General features: G+C 43.6%; 1 protein-coding gene across 4 annotated transcripts in view; it reads right to left on the bottom strand.

Moving 5' to 3' along the window:
• Positions 1 to 208: 208 nt before the first annotated feature.
• BAIAP2 (BAR/IMD domain containing adaptor protein 2) overlaps positions 209 to 27,156 on the bottom strand; it is a gene marked incomplete at its 5' end in the record, with an annotated part of 75,848 nt that continues 48,900 nt past the window's right edge. For 2 of the 4 annotated variants that reach the window (XM_056553876.1, XM_056553882.1), the window contains 2 exon segments: positions 209 to 3,041; positions 10,701 to 10,744. In XM_056553876.1, the coding sequence (XP_056409851.1) occupies positions 10,717 to 10,744 (28 nt within the window). 4 annotated transcript variants of the gene reach the window in all.

The following is a 27,156-nucleotide window of genomic DNA, read 5'->3' as shown; positions in this document are numbered from 1 at the left end:
CGGCCATTTTGTGATGAAAAAAAGAGTCTTCTTTAAGGTGGTGTTATAAAGAAAATGGCCGATAATAGAAGTTCTTTTAAATGAGTGTTTCTGGAGAAGCAGAGTCTACGTCTATAATGGCGGCCATATTGGCTGCATATAATCTAATTGGTTATAGCGGTGACATCTCCGGGGGCGGCCATCTTGATTGTCCCAAACACAAGAAAAACAAGGTTAAAACTCTTTATTAGACTCATCATTCTTTCTGCTGTACAATAAGATAAAATCAATTATACATTTCCATCGTTCAGCAAATTTACAGCGGTATTTGGTAACTCCGCCCACAAAGCGCAGCCGCAGTGAATCCTGAGCAGAGTCTTTGGTAACACTAGAATGATCTACTATGTACAAGGTAACTACAAAACTACCAGACAGCCATGCTGAGAGTTGTAGTTTTGCAACAGCTGGAGGTGCACCTTTTGGAGGCCACTGTCACGCACGTCCACCATGACTATTCCTGTCTCTGGCCACGTGGGGTTATCATGGGCTTCAATAGAAAACATGGCAGATTTAATGGCGCAACACCTGGTTGTGTCGGGTATTACAGCTCAGCTCTATTGAAGGGAATTGGGCCTTAATACCGGACACCGTTCTATACAACCCCTTTAACATTCATCTTCTGGAGTTCTGTGAATCAGATCTGTGGTCAGTATGAAGGTTTTTATATTACTTTGTAGCCTCTGGCCTCCTGTTTCCTACAGTGTTTTTACCTTCTTTCTGCGCCCCCTGGGGCCTGAGATATAGGGGGTCTAGTATGTGGGGGACTCTTCACGGGAATCAAATGGGTGGAAACTTGTTGCAAAATGAGGCGTCAATACTAATGGTCAGGGTGTGTGGTTAGAAGGCTGAGGGGTGTGGTTAGGATGGGTAGGTGTGGTTAGAAAGCTGAGGGTGCGGTATGAAGGCGGAGGGGTGTGGTTAGGTGTGGTTAGAAGGCTGAGGGTGCTGTATGAAGGTGGAGGGGTGTGGTTAGAAGGCTGAGGGGTGTGGTTAGAAGGCTGAGGGTGCTGTATGAAGGCGGAGGAGTGTGGTTAGAAGGCTGAGGGTGCGGCATGAAGGCGGAGGAGTGTGGTTAGAAGGCTGAGGGTGCGGCATGAAGGCGGAGGAGTGTGGTTAGAAGGCTGAGGGTGCGGCATGAAGGCGGAGGAGTGTGGTTAGAAGGCTGAGGGTGCGGCATGAAGGCGGAGGAGTGTGGTTAGAAGGCTGAGGGTGCGGCATGAAGGCGGAGGAGTGTGGTTAGAAGGCTGAGAGTGCGGTATGAAGGCGGAGGGGTGTGGTTAGGATGGGTAGGTGTGGTTAGAAGGCTGAGGGTGCTGTATGAAGGTGGAGGGGTGTGGTTAGAAGGCGGAGGGGTGTGGTTAGAAGGCGGAGGGGTGTGGTCAGAAGGCTGAGGGTGCGGTATGAAGGCGGAGGGGTGTGGTTAGAAGGCTGAGGGTGCGGTATGAAGGCGGAGGGGTGTGGTTAGGATGGGTAGGTGTGGTTAGAAGGCTGAGGGTGCGGTATGAAGGTTGAGGGGTGTGGTTAGGATGGGTAGGTGTGGTTAGAAGGCTGAGGGTGTGATATGAAGGCTGAGGGTGCGGTATGAAGGTGGAGGGGTGTGATTAGGATGGGTAGGTGTGGTTAGAAGGCTAAGGGTGTGGTTAGGCTCATAGGTTGCTGTTAGAAAGCTGTAGGGGTGTGGTTAGGAGGCTAAGTGGAAGTTATAATGAAGCTCCTAACCACACCCACTCAATTTTCTCACCACACCCTCTCAGCCTTCTAACCACACCATCTGAGCCTAATGTGCACTTCCCACTTGCAGTAAAGTTCCCGCCCATCTGACTATTCAGGGAAAAGTGCACATAGTCCTGAGATTTAGGGATTTCACTATTGTGTTGACTAAGGGGGCGAACCAAGGAAGGAAAAACCACTATTGGGCATTAGAGGCATCAAAAGGATATAAAAGAAAATGTTTTTCCTGACCACAGATCCCCTATGAAGGGCTAATCCAACCATGTCAGCTAAATGTCAGGGAGGTGGTGCTGAGCTGCTTAAGTGCCACAGCTTGACACGCCTCCTCATTTTCCATCTCCTCCCAGCCCTTGACTGAGCTACATAGCCCTCTACATTAGTCAAGGAGGTGGTGGGAGGACAAGAAAGGAGGCGGGCCAGCGTGTGGCACTTGAGCAGCTTGGCTCCACCTCACTGACACTTTGCAGATAAACAAAAAGGAGAATGTTAATAACATCCCATCACCCCCCAATAAATACAGGAACAGGATTATTCTGAATTTTATCATTATATATTATTTGTATAATTATACATGGAAGTGTATAAGCATCGCCCCCTGCAGGGGGCCGGCCCCTTCACACACTGGGGGGGGGGGGGGGGAGACACAACACTGAGCTTAGGTGTGCCCATATACAAAGCCGCGCCCATTCTACACTAATATAAATATATATCTATATGTGCACCTGATCCTAAAGAGGGTCTGAAGTGGAGCCATTTATAAACAGACCGGAGGCGGCCATTTTGGGGCTTAATGACATCACAAAATCACCGATTCCCATAGAATTAATTTACAGTATAAGCAAAATGGTGACATAATGGATCTTCTGGGTGATCAGGGGGGAGACTATCAATAATTAGATAAGGTATCAATAAATAAAGCGATAAGCGTGAGCGGCTGCGGAGAGATGGCGGTGTGACCACAAGGCTCCGCGTCTCTTCCATCACTGTGCTCAGTCTGACCTGTGTACACCATGTGGAGGTCTGTACCCCGAGGAGATCAGTTTACCAGAGATCGAGAAGACCGCCACAGTCAATTCACCAAAGATCGAGAGGACCGCGGCGGTCAGTTCACCAGAGATCCAGGAGACCGCCATGGTCAGTTCACCAGAGATTGAGACGACCGCCACAGTCAATTCACCAGAGATTGAGACGACCGCCACAGTCAGTTCACCAGAGGCGCCGATCGGTCATTTGTTACTGTAGGTTTCAATTGGACTTCAAGAAATGGATTTCTGTTGGGATACAAGAAGAGACATGAGCGGCTGTACGGGAGGTCACCACCATGGTAAGGAGGGTATATCGGTCAGTGGGGGCCATGGTGGGTATTATCCTTACACAATGGTTCCTCCATACTTAACGATTGGAAAACTGACGGTCTACCTTCAGGATCGGCAGATTAATGGCGGGCCAACTCTTTTCACCCCACCGATTAGTTAATTAGTGAATGTAGCGCCCCCCCCTTTATTGTTTACAGGACTTGGCTTCGCCTGGTATTACAGCTTGGAAAGGCATTGGTTAATGAGCTGTAATTGCAGCCGGTCAGTAGGCGCTAGGCGTTGGCCAGACAGCGACCCGAGTCATATCCCACTGGTTGGATCGGCCATCAATAGTCTATTCTGGAGAACACTAAGACATGGCCGCCATGATGGACAATGGAACCAAAGCCACCTGAAAGTTTCAATGAGTTACCACTAGGTTACCACATTGTGCCATGGAGTAGGTATTTGGCCATTGGTGACCGCTATGTTAGAAGATGAGACACCATGTGAGGTTAGAAGGATCACAATGGAAACCACCGGCAGAGTGTACGACCACCAGGAACACGACCTCAATACAGCCACAAAAAATGTCCTACCCCTTCAACCTTTACTTTCCCTTGAAATGGTTTAAACATAGACAATAGATGTTTGGTTCCCACAGAGTTTGGCTGCATTTGTGTATTGGGCCCTCGTTCGCGGCACAGTATGCAGTGTCTGGAAGCTGCTCATCTATCCCTGGCCAGCTAAATGGGGTGTTTAGCTCCATACAGTAGGGTGTCATACGGGGGTGTTGGGTCCATAAGGGGGGGGTCATACAGGGGTATACGGTAATGTAAGGAGTAATACAGGGTATAGGGTACAATATGGGGTAATACAGGATACAATATGGGGTAATACAGGGTATCAGGGTCAGGACATGGGGTCGGCGTATACACCTATGTTTGTGGTCAGTGCCTACACAATATATTTCTTTTTAACCAAAAGATTTCTGGACATAGAGTAGACCAGACGCTGCCAGGTGACATTTCCTCTGTTCTCATCGAGCCGAGGGCCCCACAGTTGAAACCTGAGACATCACAGTCGGGTCATCACCACAGGGGACTACACGGTAAAGCACAAGGACCCCATATAACAAGACCCACTAACCATGTGATGTAATAATGTTAGTACAACCATGCAAACATTACAACACCAATACACCACAAAGGGTCTGGACACAGGAAGGGGTTAATGTTTGGTGCTGAAGAAGAAACAGAAGATGAGGACAGACCAATGGTCACCAGAAATACAAGTGAGAGAATACTGCCCCCTATGGGGTGTACGAGGTGAAGAGCCTACAAGAACATCCCAGGTCACCACCAAAACGACCTCTAGAGATGAGAGGCAGGAGCGCGAGGCCCAGAGAGCGCGAGGCCCAGAGAGCACCCAGTCAAGATTGGAGACCAAGGCGGTTGGGTAGAGGAGGGGGGCGTTCTGCTGTGACTGCTGGGAACCGCTCATTACTTGGGACATCCTTATCTACAGGCGGCAGTATTATGGGGATGACCACTCTACTGAGCTGGTCACCCAAAAGACTAAATTTAGGGTAAATGTGCCCCCCCCCCCCTTGAAACAGTGGTCTCAAACTGTGGCCCTCCAGATGTTGCCGTTGGCTGTCCGGACATCCTGCTAGATAAAGTTTTGCAACATTTGGAGGGCCACAGTTTGAGACCACGGATAAAACTTTGCAGGGGGCGATGATGAGCCTAGAAAAACATGGATCAGAACCCCATAAGACCAGACAGGGTCACCTCTCCATGGGCATGGTCACCTATCACCTGATGCTGAGATTTGTCAGGATCAGTCAGTAGTCTTCAGTCCCCGGTCAGTGATGCCTCCTGTGAGAATGATCGTCCATCACAACGACTTTCCATACAGAATTCTCTGACTAAACCTGAACGAGTCTAGAACCCCCCACCCCCATGGTGGAGCCAACTCAACTAGAGTTTATGAAGAGGACGGATGCTCCCGAAATCTAATGGGGGGGAGGGAGAGGGTGCAGGTTAGCCGAGCCCCCCCAGTAGTCACTGACCGTCTCCTCTCATGTTCTGGACCCTACACATCAGATCTAGAACCTTCTGAAGGTCACTCAAGGTCATTCCACAGAATCAGCGTCGTTGTCCAGGATTGAAAAGATGGCTCCTTTCTTTCAAAAACAGCGCCACCCCTGTCCACAGGCTGTTGTGATATTACAGCGAGACTAGACGAGTCCCAGACGGCACGGGACCATTTCTGGGGAAAAAAAAGGAGCCATGTTTACTTAACCCTGGACAACCTCAAATGTTTCCTCACTGTAAAGACCAATCACAGCAGGGTCAAAGGCCAAAAGGGCGGGTCAAAGGGATAACCCTCAATGTCCTACACAAGTTCTGAGATGTCCCCCCGCTGTATAAGACGTCCCCCAGGATGACTTGTGGCCCCCCCCCCTCCGGATGACTTGTGGTCCCCCCTTCCCCCCTGGATGAGTTGTGGGTTATCTCCCCCCCCCCCCCAGATGAGTTGTTGTTCTCCCTCCCCCCCGGATGAGTTGTGGTCCCCCCTCCCCCTCGGATGAGTTGTGGTTCACCCTCCCCCCCTCCGGATGAGTTGTGGTTCACCCTCCCCCCCTCCGGATGAGTTGTGGTTCACCCTCCCCCCCCCGGATGAGTTGTGGTTCACCCTCCCCCCCACTGGATGAGCTGTGGTCCCCCCGGATGAGTTGTGGTTCACCCTCCCCCCCTCCGGATGAGTTGTGGTTCACCCTCCCCCCCTCCGGATGAGTTGTGGTTCACCCTCCCCCCCCTCCGGATGAGTTGTGGTTCACCCTCCCCCCCTCCGGATGAGTTGTGGTTCACCCTCCCCCCCACTGGATGAGCTGTGGTCCCCCCGGGTGAGTTGCGGGTTATCCCCCCCCCCCCCCCCGGATGAGTTGTTGTTCTCCCTCCCCTCGGATGAGTTGTTGTTCTCCCTCCCCCCTGGATGAGCTGTGGTCCCCCCCCCCGGATGAGCTGTGGTCCCCCCCCGGGTGAGTTGTGGGTTATCCCCCCCCCCCCCCCCTGGATGAGCTGTGGGTTATCCCCCCCCCAGATGAGTTGTTGTTCTCCCTCCCCCCGGAAGAGTTGTTGTTCTCCCTCCCCCCCGGATGAGCTGTGGTCTCCCCCCACCCCCCCCCTGGATGAGCTGTGGGTTATCCCCCCCCCAGATGAGTTGTTGTTCTCCCTCCCCCCGGAAGAGTTGTTGTTCTCCCTCCCCCCGGAAGAGTTGTTGTTCTCCCTCCCCCCCCGGATGAGCTGTGGTCCCCCCCCCCGGATGAGCTGTGGTCCCCCCCCCCCCGGATGAGCTGTGGTCCCCCCCGGATGAGCTGTGGTCCCCCCCGGATGAGCTGTGGTCCCCCCTGGGTGAGTTGGGGGTTCTCCCCCCCCCCCCCGGATGAGTTGTGGTTCCCCCTAACCCCCCCCCCCAGATGAGTTGTGGTACCCCCCAGATGAGTTGTGGTGCCCCCTTCCCCCCCCGAATCAGTTGTGGTTCCCCTCGGACGAGTTGTGGTTCCCCCCCCCCCCCCCCCAGATGAGTTGTGGTTCCCCCTTCCCTCCCCCCCCCAGATGAGTTGTGGTTCCCCCATCCCTTCCCCCCCCTCGAATGAGTTGTGGTACCCCCCAGATGAGTTGTGGTTCCTCCTTCCCTTCCCCCCCCCCCCCGGATGAGTTGTGGTACCCCCCAGATGAGTTGTGGTTCCTCCTTCCCCCTCTGGATCAGTTGTGGTTCCCCCCGGATGAGTTGTGGTTTCCCAGCAGTCAGAGCAGACTGACTGACAGTGTTCTCTGGAATACTTCCTGTGCCATGCGCATCGCAGGAAAGACAGCGGGAGCTTAGGGAGTTAAATGCATGGCTTAAGTCGTGGTGTGAGGGGGAAGGGTTTGGGTTTTTAGAGCACTGGGCTGACTTTTCATTAGGGTACAAACTCTATTCTACGGATAATTTGCACCTGAATGGAAGGGGGTCTGCTGTGCTGGGGGAGAGAATCCTGGAAGGGGTGGCTGAGTATTTAAACTAGGTGAGTGGGGGGAGGATAATAAAGCAAAGAAAGCAGACAGTGGGATGGATAGGTTAGAGAGGGGTCAGGACATAATGGCGGGTGGAGAGGAGTCCTGTGGGGGGAGGTTAAGAGCAGTGGATAAGGAGATTCATGCGTTACAAACCAGCTGTAAAAATAAATGTAGCCCGAAAAATTGTAATCCCAATAATTCAAAAAATTCCATTAGCCCCAATAACTCAATAACTACAATAAGCCCCATTAACTCAAAAAATACCGTTAGCCCCAATAACTTAAATAACAACGTTAGACGCAATAACGCAAAAAATCCCATTAGCCCCAATAACTTAAATAATAATGTTAGACCCAATAACTCAAAAAATCCCATTAGCCCCAATAACTTAAATAGTACAATTAGCCCTTATAACTCAAAAAATGACATTAACCCCAATAACTCTGAAAATCCCATTAGTGAGACTACATGTGTAAAACTTAATGGAAATGTAAAGTGTATGTTCACAAATGCCAGAAGCCTAGCAAATAAAATGGGGGAGCTTGAGGCCTTGATACTGGAGGTACATATTGATATAGTTGGGGTCACTGAGACATGGCTGGTGGTATAGTTGGGGTCACTGAGACATGGCTGGTGATATAGTTGGGGTCACTGAGACATGGCTGGTGATATAGTTGGGGTCACTGAGACATGGCTGGTGATATAGTTGGGGTCACTGAGACATGGCTGGACTCCTCGCATGACTGGGCTGTCAATCTGCAGGGGTTTACATTGTTTCGCAAGGATAGAATGAACAGAAAAGGTGGTGGAGTCTGTCTGTATGTAAGAAGTGGTATGAAAGTCAATGTGAACGATGCCATAGTGTGTGATGATTCTGAGGATGTGGAATCATTGTGGGTAGAATTACAAAAGGAGGGAAATACTGAAAAAATAATATTTGGTGTAATCTACAGACCCCCTAATATCACTGAAGAGATAGAAGGTCGGCTGTATAAACAAATAGAGAGGGCCGCCCGGGCAGGTACAGTGGTAATAATGGGAGATTTTAACTATCCAGATATAGATTGGGGCCGGGGGTTGGCTAAAACTACAAAGGGGAGAAAATTCCTAAATTTATTGCAGGATAATTTTATGGGCCAGTTTGTGGAGGACCCAACAAGAAGTGATGCCTTGTTGGATCTGATCATTTCCAACAACGCAGAGCTGGTTGGTAATGTAACTGTGCGGGAAAACCTTGGTAATAGCGACCACAATATAGTTACTTTTGACTTAAAATGTAGAAAACAAAGACAGACGGGGAAAGCAAAAACATATAACTTTAAAAAGGCAAACTTCCCTGGGTTGAGGGCTGCACTACAGGACATAGACTGGGGGGAGGTGTTCTCAAATACTGATACAGAAGGTAAATGGGACATCTTTAAATCAACTCTAAATAACTATACAGCTAAATATATACCAAAGGGGAACAAATATAAACGATTAAAACTAAATCCTACATGGCTGACAAATGAGGTTAAAAGAGCAATAAACAACAAAAAAATTGCCTTCAAAAAATACAAATCTGATGGGTCAGCTATAACATTTAAACAGTACAAGGAGCTTAATAAAATCTGTAAAAATGTAATAAAAACAGCAAAAATTCAAAATGAGAGACAGGTGGCCGAAGAAAGCAAAACTAATCCTAAATATTTTTTTAGATATATAAATACAAAAAAACCAAGGACAGAGCATGTAGGACCCCTTAATAATGATAATGGGGAGGTTGTCACGGGCGATCAAGAGAAGGCGGAGCTACTGAATGAGTTCTTTGGTTCTGTATATACTATGGAAGAAGGAGCTGACATTGGCCAGGTCAGTGCTGGTAACACATCATATAATGTACTGAACTGGCTTAATGTAGAGATGGTACAAGGTAAGTTAAGTAAAGTAAATGTAAGCAAATCTCCAGGGCCGGATGGACTACACCCAAGAGTTCTTAGAGAGGTAAGTCCAGTAATATCTGTACCCTTGTTCATGATATTTAGAGATTCTCTGGTGTCTGGTATTGTGCCAAGGGACTGGCGCAAGGCTAATGTGGTACCAATCTTCAAGAAGGGCTCTAGGTCTTCGCCAGGCAATTATAGACCGGTAAGTCTAACGTGCATTGTGGGTAAATTGTTTGAAGGACTTATAAGGGATTACATTCAGGAATACATAGGGGATAATAGTATTATAAGTGATAGCCAGCATGGGTTTACTAAGGATAGAAGTTGTCAAACCAATCTAATTTGCTTTTATGAAGAGGTGAGTAGAAGCCTTGACAGAGGAATGGCTGTGGATATAGTGTTTCTGGATTTTGCCAAAGCGTTTGATACTGTCCCTCACAGACGTCTGACAGGTAAGTTAAGGTCCTTGGGCTTGGAAACTTTAGTTTGTAACTGGATTGAACACTGGCTCATGGATCGTACCCAGAGAGTGGTGGTAAATGATTCGTACTCTGATTGGTCCCCGGTTATTAGTGGTGTACCCCAAGGTTCAGTACTGGGCCCGCTGCTGTTTAATTTATTTATCAATGATATAGAGGATGGTATTAACAGCTCTGTTTCTATCTTTGCAGATGACACCAAGCTTTGTAGCACGGTACAGTCTATAGAGGATGTGCATAAGTTACAAGATGACTTGGATAGACTAAGTGTCTGGGCATCCACTTGGCAAATGAGGTTCAATGTGGATAAATGTAAAGTTATGCATCTGGGTACTAATAACCTGCATGCGTCGTATGTCTTAGGGGGGATTAAACTGGCAGAGTCACTGGTAGAGAAGGATCTGGGTGTACTTGTAGATCACAGACTACAGAATAGCATGCAATGTCAGGCTGCTGCTTCCAAAGCCAGCAGGATATTGTCATGTATCAAAAGAGGCATGGACTCAAGGGACAGGGACATAATACTCCCCCTTTATAAAGCATTGGTACGGCCTCACCTGGAATATGCTGTTCAGTTTTGGTCGCCTGTTCATAAAAGGGACACTGCAGAGTTGGAAAGGGTGCAGAGACGCGCGACCAAACTAATATGGGGCATGGAACATCTTAGCTATGAGGAGCGATTAAAGGAGTTACAATTGTTTAGTCTTGAGAAGAGACGTTTAAGGGGGGATATGATAAACGTATATAAGTATATTAATGGCCCATACAAAAAATATGGAGAAAAACTGTTCCAGGTTAAACCCCCCCAAAGGACGAGGGGGCACTCCCTCCGTCTGGAGAAGAAAAGGTTTAGTCTAAAGGGGCGGCACGCCTTCTTTACCGTGAGGACTGTGAATTTATGGAACGGTCTACCTCAGGAACTGGTCACAGCAGGAACAATTAACAGCTTTAAAACAGGGTTAGATACATTCCTGGAACAAAATAACATTAAAGCTTATGCAGAATTATAAAACTACATCCCTTTCCCTTATCCCCTTACATCCTTCCCTTCAATCCCCTGGTTGGACTTGATGGACGTATGTCTTTTTTCAACCATACTAACTATGTAACTATGTAACTATGAAAGCAGGTAGAGGGAATGGGGGAAATACATAAGAGACGTACCGCCTGCCGAGACCTCTCAAAACCACGCAACTTCTGCTTCATGGCTGCAACACAAACAAAAAGTGGTTTATAAGAGAACGTGGCTGCGGGGACAGGTCTCCCCATAGGGCAGCGTCTGCTCCGGCGCGGCGGGATCGGCTCGCGCTTTGTTCTCACTTGTTTATTGTTTGGGATGAATCGGCCCCGGGCAGGAGAACACAATGTACACAGGAAGGAGACGCCGCCGCCGCTGCACCATTCTTCTCACTGACATTTAGCTTCAACATTACATGAATATTCAGCAGACTGGGGCCCGCGGGGTTAACTGCTTGTGCAGAGCCTGATGGGAGTTGTGATCTTTTATAAAGTGCCTTAAACTTAAAGGGGTCAGTGGAGCCCACCCAGACCCCCTCCCCCCTGTTATCTTTGGGTCAGGTCTGGTACTGCTGCATATCACCACCGGAGCTGAGCTGTAATACCGGACCCCTCCTCATCGATGGGGGGGGGGGGGCGCAAGGAGGTAGAATTCAAAAACTGGGGGGGGGGCGCATTACCGAGTGGGGGAAGGGGGGAGGGTGAAACATGAACGAAAAGAGGAGGGTGGGGGGTGAGGGCTAGGCATTACCGAGAGGGAGTAGGGGTGTGTGAAACATGACCGAGAAGAGGACGATGGGGTAGACATTATCAGGAGGGGGGGGGGAAGACATTATCGAGAGAAGAGGGGGGGACATTATCAAGAGGAGAGGGGGGACATTATCGAGAGGAGAAGGGGAGGCATTATCGAGAGGAGAGGGGGGGGGGACACATTATCGAGAGGAGAGGGGGGGGGACATTATCGAGAGGAGAGGGGGGGACATTATCGAGAGGAGGGGGGGAGGCATTATCGAGAGGAGGGGGGAGAGGCATTATCGAGAGGAGAGGGGGGGGGACACATTATCGAGAGGAGAGGGGGGGGGCACATTATCGAGAGGAGAGGGGGGGAAACATTATCGAGAGGAGAGGGGGGGACACATTATCGAGAGGAGAGGGGGGGACACATTATCGAGAGGAGAGGGGGGGACACATTATCGAGAGGAGAGGGGGGGACACATTATCGAGAGGAGGGGGGGGACACATTATCGAGAGGAGAGGGGGGGACACATTATCGAGAGGAGAGGGGGGGACACATTATCGAGAGGAGAGGGGGGGACACATTATCGAGAGGAGAGGGGGGGACACATTATCGAGAGGAGAGGAGGGGGGACATTATCGAGAGGAGAGGGGGGGACACATTATCGAGAGGAGAGGAGGGGGACACATTATCGAGAGGAGAGGAGGGGGGACATTATCGAGAGGAGAGGGGGGGGACACATTATCGAGAGGAGGGGGGGGACACATTATCGAGAGGAGGGGGGGGACACATTATCGAGAGGAGGGGGGGGACACATTATCGAGAGGAGGGGAGGGGGGACATTATCGAGAGGAGAGGGGGGGGACACATTATCGAGAGGAGGGGGGGGGGACACATTATCGAGAGGAGAGGGGGGGGACATTATCGAGAGGAGAGGAGGGGGGACACATTATCGAGAGGAGAGGGGGGGACACATTATCGAGAGGAGGGGGGGGACACATTATCGAGAGGAGGGGGGGGACACATTATCGAGAGGAGGGGGGGGACACATTATCGAGAGGAGAGGAGGGGGGACATTATCAAGAGGAGAGGGGGGGGACACATTATCGAGAGGAGAGGAGGGGGGACACATTATCGAGAGGAGAGGAGGGGGGACATTATCGAGAGGAGAGGGGGGGAGGCCAACAGAATCCACAGTTCACACTACGGCACATCCATAGACATACAGCCTTCTGTCAGCAAAAGAGATTCTCATTGACCAACAAAACAGGTCGTGGTTTATGGCAGTCCACCAATCTCACCATATGTGGATGTCACTAAAGTCCCAGGATAGTCCTTACATTTAAATCATCCATATTAACCAGTGTTTGGGGACAGTCTCCTGTGTACATCAGCTCTATAATCTATTCATCACCGCACAGAAAGAAGCCCCATCCAGTGCACTTATATAACCAGTTCACACTCTGCAGTATTATTACTTCTATAACCAGTTCACACTATGCAGTATTAATACTTCTATAACCAGTTCACACTCTGCAGTATTATTACTTCTATAACCAGTTCACACTCTGCAGTATTATTACTTATATAACCAGTTCACACTCTGCAGTATTAATACTTCTATAGCCAGTTCACACTCTGCAGTAATAATACTTATATAACCAGTTCACACTCTGCAGTATTATTACTTCTATAACCAGTTCACACTCTGCAGTATTAATACTTCTATAACCAGTTCACACTCTGCAGTATTATTACTTATATAACCAGTTCACACTCTGCAGTATTAATACTTCTATAACCAGTTCACACTCTGCAGTATTATTACTTCTATAGCCAGTTCACACTCTGCAGTATTATTACTTCTATAGCCAGTTCACACTCTGCAGTATTATTACTTCTATAGCCAGTTCACACTCTGCAGTATTAATACTTCTATAACCAGTTCACACTCTGCAGTATTATTACTTCTATAACCAGTTCACACTCTGCAGTATTAATACTTCTATAACCAGTTCACACTCTGCAGTATTAATACTTCACTTGTGTTCACACTCTGCAGTATTAATACTTCACTTGTGTTCACACTCTGCAGGATTAATACTTCTATAGTCAGCTCACACTCTGCAGCATTAATACTTCTATAACCAGTTCACACTCTGCAGTATTAATACTTCTATAACCAGTTCACACTCTGCAGTATTATTACTTCTATAACCAGTTCACACTCTGCAGTATTATTACTTCTATAACCAGTTCACACTCTGCAGTATTATTACTTCTATAACCAGTTCACACTCTGCAGGATTAATACTTCTATAGTCAGCTCACACTCTGCAGCATTAATACTTCTATAACCAGTTCACACTCTGCAGTATTAATACTTCTATAACCAGTTCACACTCTGCAGTATTATTACTTCTATAACCAGTTCACACTCTGCAGTATTATTACTTCTATAACCAGTTCACACTCTGCAGTATTATTACTTCTATAACCAGTTCACACTCTGCAGTATTATTACTTCTATAACCAGTTCACACTCTGCAGTATTATTACTTCTATAGCCAGTTCACACTCTGCAGTATTAATACTTCTATAACCAGTTCACACTCTGCAGTATTAATACTTCTATAACCAGTTCACACTCTGCGGTATTAATACTTCTATAACCAGTTCACACTCTGCGGTATTAATACTTCTATAACCAGTTCACACTCTGCGGTATTAATACTTCTATAACCAGTTCACACTCTGCAGTATTAATACTTCTATAACCAGTTCACACTCTGCAGTATTAATACTTCTATAACCAGTTCACACTCTGCGGTATTAATACTTCTATAACCAGTTCACACTCTGCGGTATTAATACTTCTATACCAGTTCACACTCTGCAGTATTATTACTTCTATAGCCAGTTCACACTCTGCAGTATTATTACTTCTATAACCAGTTCACACTCTGCAGTATTAATACTTCTATAACCAGTTCACACTCTGCAGTATTATTACTTCTATAGCCAGTTCACACTCTGCGGTATTAATACTTCTATAACCAGTTCACACTCTGCAGTATTAATACTTCACTTGTGTTCACACTCTGCAGCATTAATACTTCTCTTGTGTTCACACTCTGCAGCATTAATACTTCTATAACCAGTTCACACTATGCAGTATTAATACTTCTATAACCAGTTCACACTCTGCAGTATTATTACTTCTATAGCCAGTTCACACTCTGCAGTATTATTACTTCTATAACCAGTTCACACTCTACAGTATTAATACTTCTATAACCAGTTCACACTCTGCAGTATTATTACTTCTATAGCCAGTTCACACTCTGCGGTATTAATACTTCTATAACCAGTTCACACTCTGCAGTATTAATACTTCACTTGTGTTCACACTCTGCAGCATTAATACTTCTCTTGTGTTCACACTCTGCAGCATTAATACTTCTATAACCAGTTCACACTATGCAGTATTAATACTTCTATAACCAGTTCACACTCTGCAGTATTAATACTTCACTTGTGTTCACTCTGCGGTATTATTACTTCTATAACCAGTTCACACTCTGCAGTATTAATACTTCTATAGCCAGTTCACACTCTGCAGTATTAATACTTCTATAGCCAGCTCACACTCTGCAGTATTAATACTTCTATAACCAGTTCACACTCTGCAGTATTAATACTTCTATAACCAGTTCACACTCTGCAGTATTGATACTTCTATAACCAGTTCACACTCTGCAGTATTGATACTTCTATAACCAGTTCACACTCTGCAGTATTAATACTTCTATAACCAGTTCACACTCTGCAGTATTATTACTTCTATAACCAGTTCACACTCTGCAGTATTAATACTTCACTAGTGTTCATACTCTGCGGTTTTGATAATTCACTTCTATACAACATCTATGGCAATTGTCCATATTAAACTGCATTTCCCCTCAAGCAGGAGATACACCATTATATTATGACTTAGTTATCTGATGTATTTATATATACTCGCAGTTAATATGACAGATATTCACACTGTGCGGTATATTTCTCTGCTGCTTCCACATTTGATACACAGCCGCTCATCACATTATACAGATTAGTATAGTGGATAAATATTGCAGTATAATGTAACTTTGCCGCATCTATAGATGAAACATTCAGTGTGATCGGGGTTAAATCTGCAGATTCATCCTCTCAGTAATATATTGATGTAGCTGCCATCTTGGTGATTAAAGAGATATCTCCCGATGGTAATATACACGTGCTGATATAGATGTGCTGTTGTGTACACTTATCTGTCTCCATAGATGCTTTGCGGATCAGATCCAGGCGTCTATCTGATAGTCCATTACAGCTGATGGCTCCAGATTTCTTAAGATGTCCATATATTAAGGGTCCAACGTGTTTCCATAGCTCAGAATCTTCAGGGACCTTTTATAAGCTTGGTCTCCTTGTTGTATTACAGTGTATACATAGCACCGTGCATGCGGCTCTGATGGCGGCCGTGCTAAACTAACTAATATACCTGCATGCACCTGTCCGTATGGTCCGAGGCTCCAATCAGCCGTATACCACATCACAGGGGAGGGACTTACTATGCACACCGCTGATACATTTGGCCGGGGGTCAGGAAGCAAGGTGCGCGATCTGTCAGGAGATAAAATCAAACCTCATACTGACTTATTGTGTCGGGCAAAGGGGATATACAACACATCTACACATATAGACGCAATAATGTTATATTGTATACAATAGTAAGAAAGTCTCCATAGATATAAATACAATATTCCCCAGCACATACATATTCCATGATGGTTCTAAATACCAATAGTAACCCAGTGACTAGATATTGCCATATAATGTAACACTTTAGTTTACCGATTAGGACAGATAGACTAATATTTATATAATCATTAAATTCTTAGATTTTTTCAAGAACATTCTAGTAGAGAAATATTATAATCTAGAATTAATCTACCTCCCATTCTGTCTCGCTGGACTTTATACTACTCTATAATAGTGGAGATAATCAATAAAGCTTGAATAAGATATAAAGTCATTGAGGCCGTAGGGTTTTACACATTCAATCCTGAATGTCCATTCTGCCTCACACTGAAGTAGGATCTTATCCCAGCATCCTCCTCTCTTAGGTGGTGCTATGACCTCAATGACCTGTGCTCTTAGGTGGTGCTATGACCTCAATGACCTGTGCTCTTAGGTGGTACTATGACCTCAATGACCTGTACTCTTAGGTGGTGCTATGACCTCAATGACCTGTACTCTTAGGTGGTGCTATGACCTCAATGACCTGTACTCTTAGGTGGTGCTATGACCTCAATGACCTGTACTCTTAGGTGGTGCTATGACCTCAATGACCTGTGCTCTTAGGTGGTGCTATGACCTCAATGACCTGTGCTCTTAGGTGGTGCTATGACCTCAATGACCTGTACTCTTAGGTGGTGCTATGACCTCAATGACCTGTACTCTTAGGTGGTGCTATGAACTCAATGACCTGTACTCTTAGGTGGTGCTATGACCTCAATGACCTGTATTCTTAGGTGGTGCTATGACCTCAATGACCTGTGCTCTTAGGTGGTGCTATGACCTCAATGACCTGTGCTCTTAGGTGGTGCTATGACCTCAATGACCTGTGCTCTTAGGTGGTACTATGACCTCAATGACCTGTACTCTTAGGTGGTGCTATGACCTCAATGACCTGTACTCTTAGGTGGTGCTATGACCTCAATGACCTGTACTCTTAGGTGGTGCTATGACCTCAATGACCTGTACTCTTAGGTGGTACTATGACCTCAATGACCTGTACTCTTAGGTGGTGCTATGACCTCAATGACCTGTGCTCTTAGGTGGTGCTATGACCTCAATGACCTGTGCTCTTAGGTGGTGCTATGACCTCAATGACCTGTATTCTTAGGTGGTGCTATGACCTCAATGACCTGTGCTCTTAGGTGGTACTATGACCTCAATGACCTGTGCTCTTAGGTGGTGCTATGACCTCAATGACCTGTGCTCTTAGGCTTTCAGTGTTACTTGAATGGACCTCAGCGAAGTGTTTAGCTACTGGAGTGTCCCTTGAGTGTCTGATGTCCCCTAGATGTTCCTGTAGTCGTTTTTTCAGAGGCCTATAGGTCTTACCTACATAGTTAAGGGGGCACCCACATGTTAGGAGATATATCACACCCCTAGTCTCACAGTTCACGAAGTCTTTTTCTACAGATTTGTTCTGTAGTGATGCTTTTAAACGTATTACTCTTAAGAATATGAGGACAGATGTTACATCTCCCACATGGAAAGGTTCCATGCGGTTTAGATGATCCTAGCCACCCATCTTTGGGGGCTTCTGGCACAAAATTGCTATGAGTCAATCTATCTTTTAAATTTGTCCCCCTTCTATAAGTAATTGAAGGTGTACTCGGTATCAGGTCTCTTAGTTGCTGATCTGCTCTAAGGATAGTCCAGTATGTATTGAGAAGCCCCCAAAGATGGGTGGCTAGGATCATCTAAACCGCATGGAACCTTTCCATGTGGGAGATGTAACATCTGTCCTCATATTCTTAAGAGTAATACGTTTAAAAGCATCACTACAGAACAAATCTGTAGAAAAAGACTTCGTGAACTGTGAGACTAGGGGTGTGATATATCTCCTAACATGTGGGTGCCCCCTTAACTATGTAGGTAGGACCTATAGGCCTCTGAAAAAACAACTACAGGAACATCTAGGGGACATCAGACACTCAAGGGACACTCCAGTAGCTAAACACTTCGCTGAGGTCCATTCAAGTAACACTGAAAGCCTAAGAGTACAGGTCATTGAGGTCATAGCACCACCTAAGAGCACAGGTCATTGAGGTCATAGCACCACCTAAGAGCACAGGTCATTGAGGTCATAGCACCACCTAAGAGTACAGGTCATTGAGATCATAGCACCACCTAAGAGCACAGGTCATTGAGGTCATAGCACCACCTAAGAGTACAGGTCATTGAGGTCATAGCACCACCTAAGAGCACAGGTCATTGAGGTCATAGCACCACCTAAGAGTACAGGTCATTGAGGTCATAGCACCACCTAAGAGTACAGGCCATTGAGGTCATAGCACCACCTAAGAGCACAGGTCATTGAGGTCATAGCACCACCTAAGAGCACAGGTCATTGAGGTCATAGCACCACCTAAGAATACAGGTCATTGAGGTCATAGCACCACCTAAGAGTACAGGTCATTGAGTTCATAGCACCACCTAAGAGTACAGGTCATTGAGGTCATAGCACCACCTAAGAGTACAGGTCATTGAGGTCATAGCACCACCTAAGAGCACAGGTCATTGAGGTCATAGCACCACCTAAGAGCACAGGTCATTGAGGTCATAGCACCACCTAAGAGTACAGGTCATTGAGGTCATAGCACCACCTAAGAGTACAGGTCATTGAGGTCATAGCACCACCTAAGAGTACAGGTCATTGAGGTCATAGCACCACCTAAGAGTACAGGTCATTGAGGTCATAGTACCACCTAAGAGCACAGGTCATTGAGGTCATAGCACCACCTAAGAGCACAGGTCATTGAGGTCATAGCACCACCTAAGAGAGGAGGATGCTGGGATAAGATCCTACTTCAGTGTGAGGCAGAATGGACATTCAGGATTGAATGTGTAAAACCCTACGGCCTCAATGACTTTATATCTTATTCAAGCTTTATTGATTATCTCCACTATTATAGAGTAGTATAAAGTCCAGCGAGACAGAATGGGAGGTAGATTAATTCTAGATTATAATATTTCTCTACTAGAATGTTCTTGAAAAAATCTAAGAATTTAATGATTATATAAATATTAGTCTATCTGTCCTAATCGGTAAACTAAAGTGTTACATTATATGGCAATATCTAGTCACTGGGTTACTATTGGTATTTAGAACCATCATGGAATATGTATGTGCTGGGGAATATTGTATTTATATCTATGGAGACTTTCTTACTATTGTATACAATATAACATTATTGCGTCTATATGTGTAGATGTGTTGTATATCCCCTTTGCCCGACACAATAAGTCAGTATGAGGTTTGATTTTATCTCCTGACAGATCGCGCACCTTGCTTCCTGACCCCCGGCCAAATGTATCAGCGGTGTGCATAGTAAGTCCCTCCCCTGTGATGTGGTATACGGCTGATTGGAGCCTCGGACCATACGGACAGGTGCATGCAGGTATATTAGTTAGTTTAGCACGGCCGCCATCAGAGCCGCATGCACGGTGCTATGTATACACTGTAATACAACAAGGAGACCAAGCTTATAAAAGGTCCCTGAAGATTCTGAGCTATGGAAACGCGTTGGACCCTTAATATATGGACATCTTAAGAAATCTGGAGCCATCAGCTGTAATGGACTATCAGATAGACGCCTGGATCTGATCCACAAAGCATCTATGGAGACAGATAAGTGTACACAACAGCACATCTATATCAGCACGTGTATATTACCATCGGGAGATATCTCTTTAATCACCAAGATGGCAGCTACATCAATATATTACTGAGAGGATGAATCTGCAGATTTAACCCCGATCACACTGAATGTTTCATCTATAGATGCGGCAAAGTTACATTATACTGCAATATTTATCCACTATACTAATCTGTATAATGTGATGAGCGGCTGTGTATCAAATGTGGAAGCAGCAGAGAAATATACCGCACAGTGTGAATATCTGTCATATTAACTGCGAGTATATATAAATACATCAGATAACTAAGTCATAATATAATGGTGTATCTCCTGCTTGAGGGGAAATGCAGTTTAATATGGACAATTGCCATAGATGTTGTATAGAAGTGAATTATCAAAACCGCAGAGTATGAACACTAGTGAAGTATTAATACTGCAGAGTGTGAACTGGTTATAGAAGTATTAATACTGCAGAGTGTGAACTGGTTATAGAAGTAATAATACTGCAGAGTGTGAACTGGTTATAGAAGTATTAATACTGCAGAGTGTGAACTGGTTATAGAAGTAATAATACTGCAGAGTGTGAACTGGTTATAGAAGTATCAATACTGCAGAGTGTGAGCTGGCTATAGAAGTATTAATACCGCAGAGTGTGAACTGGTTATAGAAGTAATAATACTGCAGAGTGTGAACTGGTTATAGAAGTATTAATACCGCAGAGTGTGAACTGGTTATAGAAGTAATAATACTGCAGAGTGTGAACTGGTTATAGAAGTAATAATACTGCAGAGTGTGAACTGGCTATAGAAGTAATAATACTGCAGAGTGTGAACTGGTTATAGAAGTAATAATACCGCAGAGTGTGAACTGGTTATAGAAGTAATAATACCGCAGAGTGTGAACTGGCTATAGAAGTATTAATACTGCAGAGTGTGAACTGGTTATAGAAGTAATAATACTGCAGAGTGTGAACTGGTTATAGAAGTAATAATACCGCAGAGTGTGAACTGGTTATAGAAGTAATAATACCGCAGAGTGTGAACTGGTTATAGATGTATTAATACTGCAGAGTGTGAACTGGTTATAGAAGTAATAATACTGCAGAGTGTGAACTGGTTATAGAAGTATTAATACTGCAGAGTGTGAACTGGCTATAGAAATATTAATACTGCAGAGTGTGAACTGGCTATAGAAATATTAATACTGCAGAGTGTGAACTGGTTATATAAGTAATAATATTGCAGAGTGTGAACTGGCTATAGAAGTAATAATACTGCAGAGTGTGAACTGGTTATAGAAGTAATAATATTGCAGAGTGTGAACTGGTTATAGAAGTATTAATACTGCAGAGTGTGAACTGGTTATAGAAGTATTAATACTGCAGAGTGTGAACTGGCTATAGAAGTAATAATACTGCAGAGTGTGAACTGGTTATATAAGTAATAATACTGCAGAGTGTGAACTGGTTATAGAAGTAATAATACCGCAGAGTGTGAACTGGCTATAGAAGTAATAATACTGCAGAGTGTGAACTGGCTATAGAAGTATTAATACTGCAGAGTGTGAACTGGCTATAGAAATATTAATACTGCAGAGTGTGAACTGGCTATAGAAATATTAATACTGCAGAGTGTGAACTGGTTATATAAGTAATAATATTGCAGAGTGTGAACTGGCTATAGAAGTAATAATACTGCAGAGTGTGAACTGGTTATAGAAGTAATAATACCGCAGAGTGTGAACTGGCTATAGAAGTATTAATACTGCAGAGTGTGAACTGGTTATAGAAGTAATAATACTGCAGAGTGTGAACTGGTTATAGAAGTAATAATACCGCAGAGTGTGAACTGGTTATAGAAGTAATAATACCGCAGAGTGTGAACTGGTTATAGATGTATTAATACTGCAGAGTGTGAACTGGTTATAGAAGTAATAATACTGCAGAGTGTGAACTAGTTATAGAAGTTTTAATACTGCAGAGTGTGAACTGGCTATAGAAATATTAATACTGCAGAGTGTGAACTGGTTATAGAAGTAATAATACTGCAGAGTGTGAACTGGTTATAGAAGTATTAATACTGCAGAGTGTGAACTGGCTATAGAAATATTAATACTGCAGAGTGTGAACTGGCTATAGAAATATTAATACTGCAGAGTGTGAACTGGTTATATAAGTAATAATATTGCAGAGTGTGAACTGGCTATAGAAGTAATAATACTGCAGAGTGTGAACTGGTTATAGAAGTAATAATATTGCAGAGTGTGAACTGGCTATAGAAGTAATAATACTGCAGAGTGTGAACTGGTTATAGAAGTATTAATACTGCAGAGTGTGAACTGGTTATAGAAGTATTAATACTGCAGAGTGTGAACTGGCTATAGAAGTAATAATACTGCAGAGTGTGAACTGGTTATATAAGTAATAATACTGCAGAGTGTGAACTGGTTATAGAAGTAATAATACCGCAGAGTGTGAACTGGCTATAGAAGTAATAATACTGCAGAGTGTGAACTGGCTATAGAAGTATTAATACTGCAGAGTGTGAACTGGCTATAGAAATATTAATACTGCAGAGTGTGAACTGGCTATAGAAATATTAATACTGCAGAGTGTGAACTGGTTATATAAGTAATAATATTGCAGAGTGTGAACTGGCTATAGAAGTAATAATACTGCAGAGTGTGAACTGGTTATAGAAGTAATAATATTGCAGAGTGTGAACTGGCTATAGAAGTAATAATACTGCAGAGTGTGAACTGGTTATAGAAGTATTAATACTGCAGAGTGTGAACTGGTTATAGAAGTATTAATACTGCAGAGTGTGAACTGGCTATAGAAGTAATAATACTGCAGAGTGTGAACTGGTTATATAAGTAATAATACTGCAGAGTGTGAACTGGTTATAGAAGTAATAATACCGCAGAGTGTGAACTGGCTATAGAAGTAATAATACTGCAGAGTGTGAACTGGTTATATAAGTAATAATACTGCAGAGTGTGAACTGGTTATAGAAGTAATAATACTGCAGAGTGTGAACTGGTTATAGAAGTAATAATACTGCAGAGTGTGAACTGGCTATAGAAGTAATAATACTGCAGAGTGTGAACTGGTTATATAAGTAATAATACTGCAGAGTGTGAACTGGTTATATAAGTAATAATACTGCAGAGTGTGAACTGGTTATAGAAGTAATAATACTGCAGAGTGTGAACTGGTTATAGAAGTAATAATACTGCAGAGTGTGAACTGGTTATAGAAGTAATAATACTGCAGAGTGTGAACTGGTTATATAAGTATTAATACCGCAGAGTGTGAACTGGTTATATAAGTAATAATACTGCAGAGTGTGAACTGGCTATAGAAGTAATAATACTGCAGAGTGTGAACTGGTTATAGAAGTATTAATACTGCAGAGTGTGAACTGGCTATAGAAGTAATAATACTGCAGAGTGTGAACTGGCTATAGAAGTATTAATACCGCAGAGTGTGAACTGGCTATAGAAGTAATAATATTGCAGAGTGTGAACTGGCTATAGAAGTAATAATACTGCAGAGTGTGAACTGGTTATAGAAGTAATAATATTGCAGAGTGTGAACTGGCTATAGAAGTAATAATACTGCAGAGTGTGAACTGGTTATAGAAGTATTAATACTGCAGAGTGTGAACTGGTTATAGAAGTAATAATACTGCAGAGTGTGAACTGGCTATAGAAGTAATAATACTGCAGAGTGTGAACTGGTTATATAAGTAATAATACTGCAGAGTGTGAACTGGTTATAGAAGTAATAATACTGCAGAGTGTGAACTGGTTATAGAAGTAATAATACTGCAGAGTGTGAACTGGTTATAGAAGTAATAATACTGCAGAGTGTGAACTGGTTATAGAAGTAATAATACTGCAGAGTGTGAACTGGTTATATAAGTATTAATACCGCAGAGTGTGAACTGGTTATATAAGTAATAATACTGCAGAGTGTGAACTGGCTATAGAAGTAATAATACTGCAGAGTGTGAACTGGCTATAGAAGTAATAATACTGCAGAGTGTGAACTGGTTATATAAGTAATAATACTGCAGAGTGTGAACTGGTTATATAAGTAATAATACTGCAGAGTGTGAACTGGTTATAGAAGTAATAATACTGCAGAGTGTGAGCTGGCTATAGAAGTATTAATACTGCAGAGTGTGAACTGGCTTTAGAAGTATTAATACTGCAGAGTGTGAACTGGCTATAGAAGTAATAATACTGCAGAGTGTGAACTGGCTATAGAAGTAATAATACTGCAGAGTGTGAACTGGTTATAGAAGTATTAATACTGCAGAGTGTGAACTGGTTATATAAGTAATAATACTGCAGAGTGTGAACTGGTTATAGAAGTAATAATACTGCAGAGTGTGAACTGGTTATAGAAGTAATAATACTGCAGAGTGTGAACTGGTTATATAAGTAATAATACTGCAGAGTGTGAACTGGTTATATAAGTAATAATATTGCAGAGTGTGAACTGGCTATAGAAGTAATAATACTGCAGAGTGTGAACTGGTTATAGAAGTAATAATACTGCAGAGTGTGAACTGGTTATATAAGTAATAATATTGCAGAGTGTGAACTGGCTATAGAAGTAATAATACTGCAGAGTGTGAACTGGTTATAGAAGTAATAATACTGCAGAGTGTGAACTGGTTATAGAAGTAATAATACTGCAGAGTGTGAACTGGTTATAGAAGTATTAATACTGCAGAGTGTGAACTGGTTATAGAAGTATTAATACTGCAGAGTGTGAACTGGTTATAGAAGTAATAATACTGCAGAGTGTGAACTGGTTATAGAAGTAATAATACTGCAGAGTGTGAACTGGTTATATAAGTAATAATACTGCAGAGTGTGAACTGGTTATATAAGTGCACTGGATGGGGCTTCTTTCTGTGCGGTGATGAATAGATTATAGAGCTGATGTACACAGGAGACTGTCCCCAAACACTGGTTAATATGGATGATTTAAATGTAAGGACTATCCTGGGACTTTAGTGACATCCACATATGGTGAGATTGGTGGACTGCCATAAACCACGACCTGTTTTGTTGGTCAATGAGAATCTCTTTTGCTGACAGAAGGCTGTATGTCTATGGATGTGCCGTAGTGTGAACTGTGGATTCTGTTGGTCTCTACTCTCTAACCAATAGTTCATCCACCTTGGTCATCAAGGGACTCTAATTTGTCTGGACAGTAAATTGGACTTTTGAGAGAACATCATTCCACTATTGGAGATTTCAGTAATGTGAACAGGCGCATATTCGGCAGACCAATAGTATCACCAATAGTTACATTGTAGCATACTGTGGGTGGACCTACCCGTGTGTGGTCTATACACATATACACAGTGTGAACATGGATCTTGGTTGCTCGCACCCCTGATAGGTGGTGTTACGGGGATGCGAATATACAGGAGATAGTTGTCTTAGAGAGTAACAATAGAATAAATTGTATGTAATCGGACTGCCTGGCTGCAGTAAATTGTGTGCAGTCTAACTGTACTCTGTATTTACAGTATATGTGCTGAACTGTGTGCAGTCTAACTGTACTCTGTATTTACAGTATATGTGCTGAACTGTGTGCAGTCTAACTGTACTCTGTATTTACAGTATATGTGCTGAACTGTGTGCAGTCTAACTGTACTCTGTATTTACAGTATATGTGCTGAACTGTGTGCAGTCTAACTGTACTCTGTATTTACAGTATATGTGCTGAACTGTGTGCAGTCTAACTGTACTCTGTATTTACAGTATATGTGCTGAACTGTGTGCAGTCTAACTGTACTCTGTATTTACAGTATATGTGCTGAACTGTGTGCAGTCTAACTGTACTCTGTATTTACAGTATATGTGCTGAACTGTGTGCAGTCTAACTGTACTCTGTATTTACAGTATATGTGCTGAACTGTGTGCAGTCTAACTGTACTCTGTATTTAGTCTAACTGTACTCTGTATTTACAGTATATGTGCTGAACTGTGTGCAGTCTAACTGTACTCTGTATTTACAGTATATGTGCTGAACTGTGTGCAGTCTAACTGTACTCTGTATTTACAGTATATGTGCTGAACTGTGTGCAGTCTAACTGTACTCTGTATTTACAGTATATGTGCTGAACTGTGTGCAGTCTAACTGTACTCTGTATTTACAGTATATGTGCTGAACTGTGTGCAGTCTAACTGTACTCTGTATTTACAGTATATGTGCTGAACTGTGTGCAGTCTAACTGTACTCTGTATTTACAGTATATGTGCTGAACTGTGTGCAGTCTAACTGTACTCTGTATTTACAGTATATGTGCTGAACTGTGTGCAGTCTAACTGTACTCTGTATTTACAGTATATGTGCTGAACTGTGTGCAGTCTAACTGTACTCTGTATTTACAGTATATGTGCTTAACTGTGTGCAGTCTAACTGTACTCTGTATTTACAGTATATGTGCTGAACTGTGTGCAGTCTAACTGTACTCTGTATTTACAGTATATGTGCTGAACTGTGTGCAGTCTAACTGTACTCTGTATTTACAGTATATGTGCTGAACTGTGTGCAGTCTAACTGTACTCTGTATTTACAGTATATGTGCTGAACTGTGTGCAGTCTAACTGTACTCTGTATTTACAGTATATGTGCTGAACTGTGTGCAGTCTAACTGTACTCTGTATTTACAGTATATGTGCTGAACTGTGTGCAGTCTAACTGTACTCTGTATTTACAGTATATGTGCTGAACTGTGTGCAGTCTAACTGTACTCTGTATTTACAGTATATGTGCTGAACTGTGTGCAGTCTAACTGTACTCTGTATTTACAGTATATGTGCTGAACTGTGTGCAGTCTAACTGTACTCTGTATTTACAGTATATGTGCTGAACTGTGTGCAGTCTAACTGTACTCTGTATTTACAGTATATGTGCTGAACTGTGTGCAGTCTAACTGTACTCTGTATTTACAGTATATGTGCTGAACTGTGTGCAGTCTAACTGTACTCTGTATTTACAGTATATGTGCAGCGGGTCATCTCTAGCACGAAGTAATGAGGTACAATAGTTGCGTTACAGTAAATTAGCCTCGCTTCTGGTAGAGATGATCGCTGTACAGCAGCGTATTTTTTGGTATACACTGATGGCGGCTATTTAAATGTAATATTATATTTTTCTATATTTTTCTCCTATTTCTATTGGTATTTTTGTACATTTTAGGTGTGCACAGTAAAAGCTAAGTTTTAGAGGTTACACACACACACATATACATTATATGTATATATATATATATATATATATATATATATATATATATATATAGTGGGGATCAAAAGTTTGGGCGCCCCAGGTATTAGTATTAATGTGCATAAAGAAGCCAAG

The sequence above is a fragment of the Hyla sarda genome, unplaced genomic scaffold, assembly GCF_029499605.1.
Source record: "Hyla sarda isolate aHylSar1 unplaced genomic scaffold, aHylSar1.hap1 scaffold_423, whole genome shotgun sequence".
NCBI lineage: Eukaryota > Metazoa > Chordata > Amphibia > Anura > Hylidae > Hyla > Hyla sarda.
This window is presented reverse-complemented; position numbering and strand designations above follow the sequence as displayed.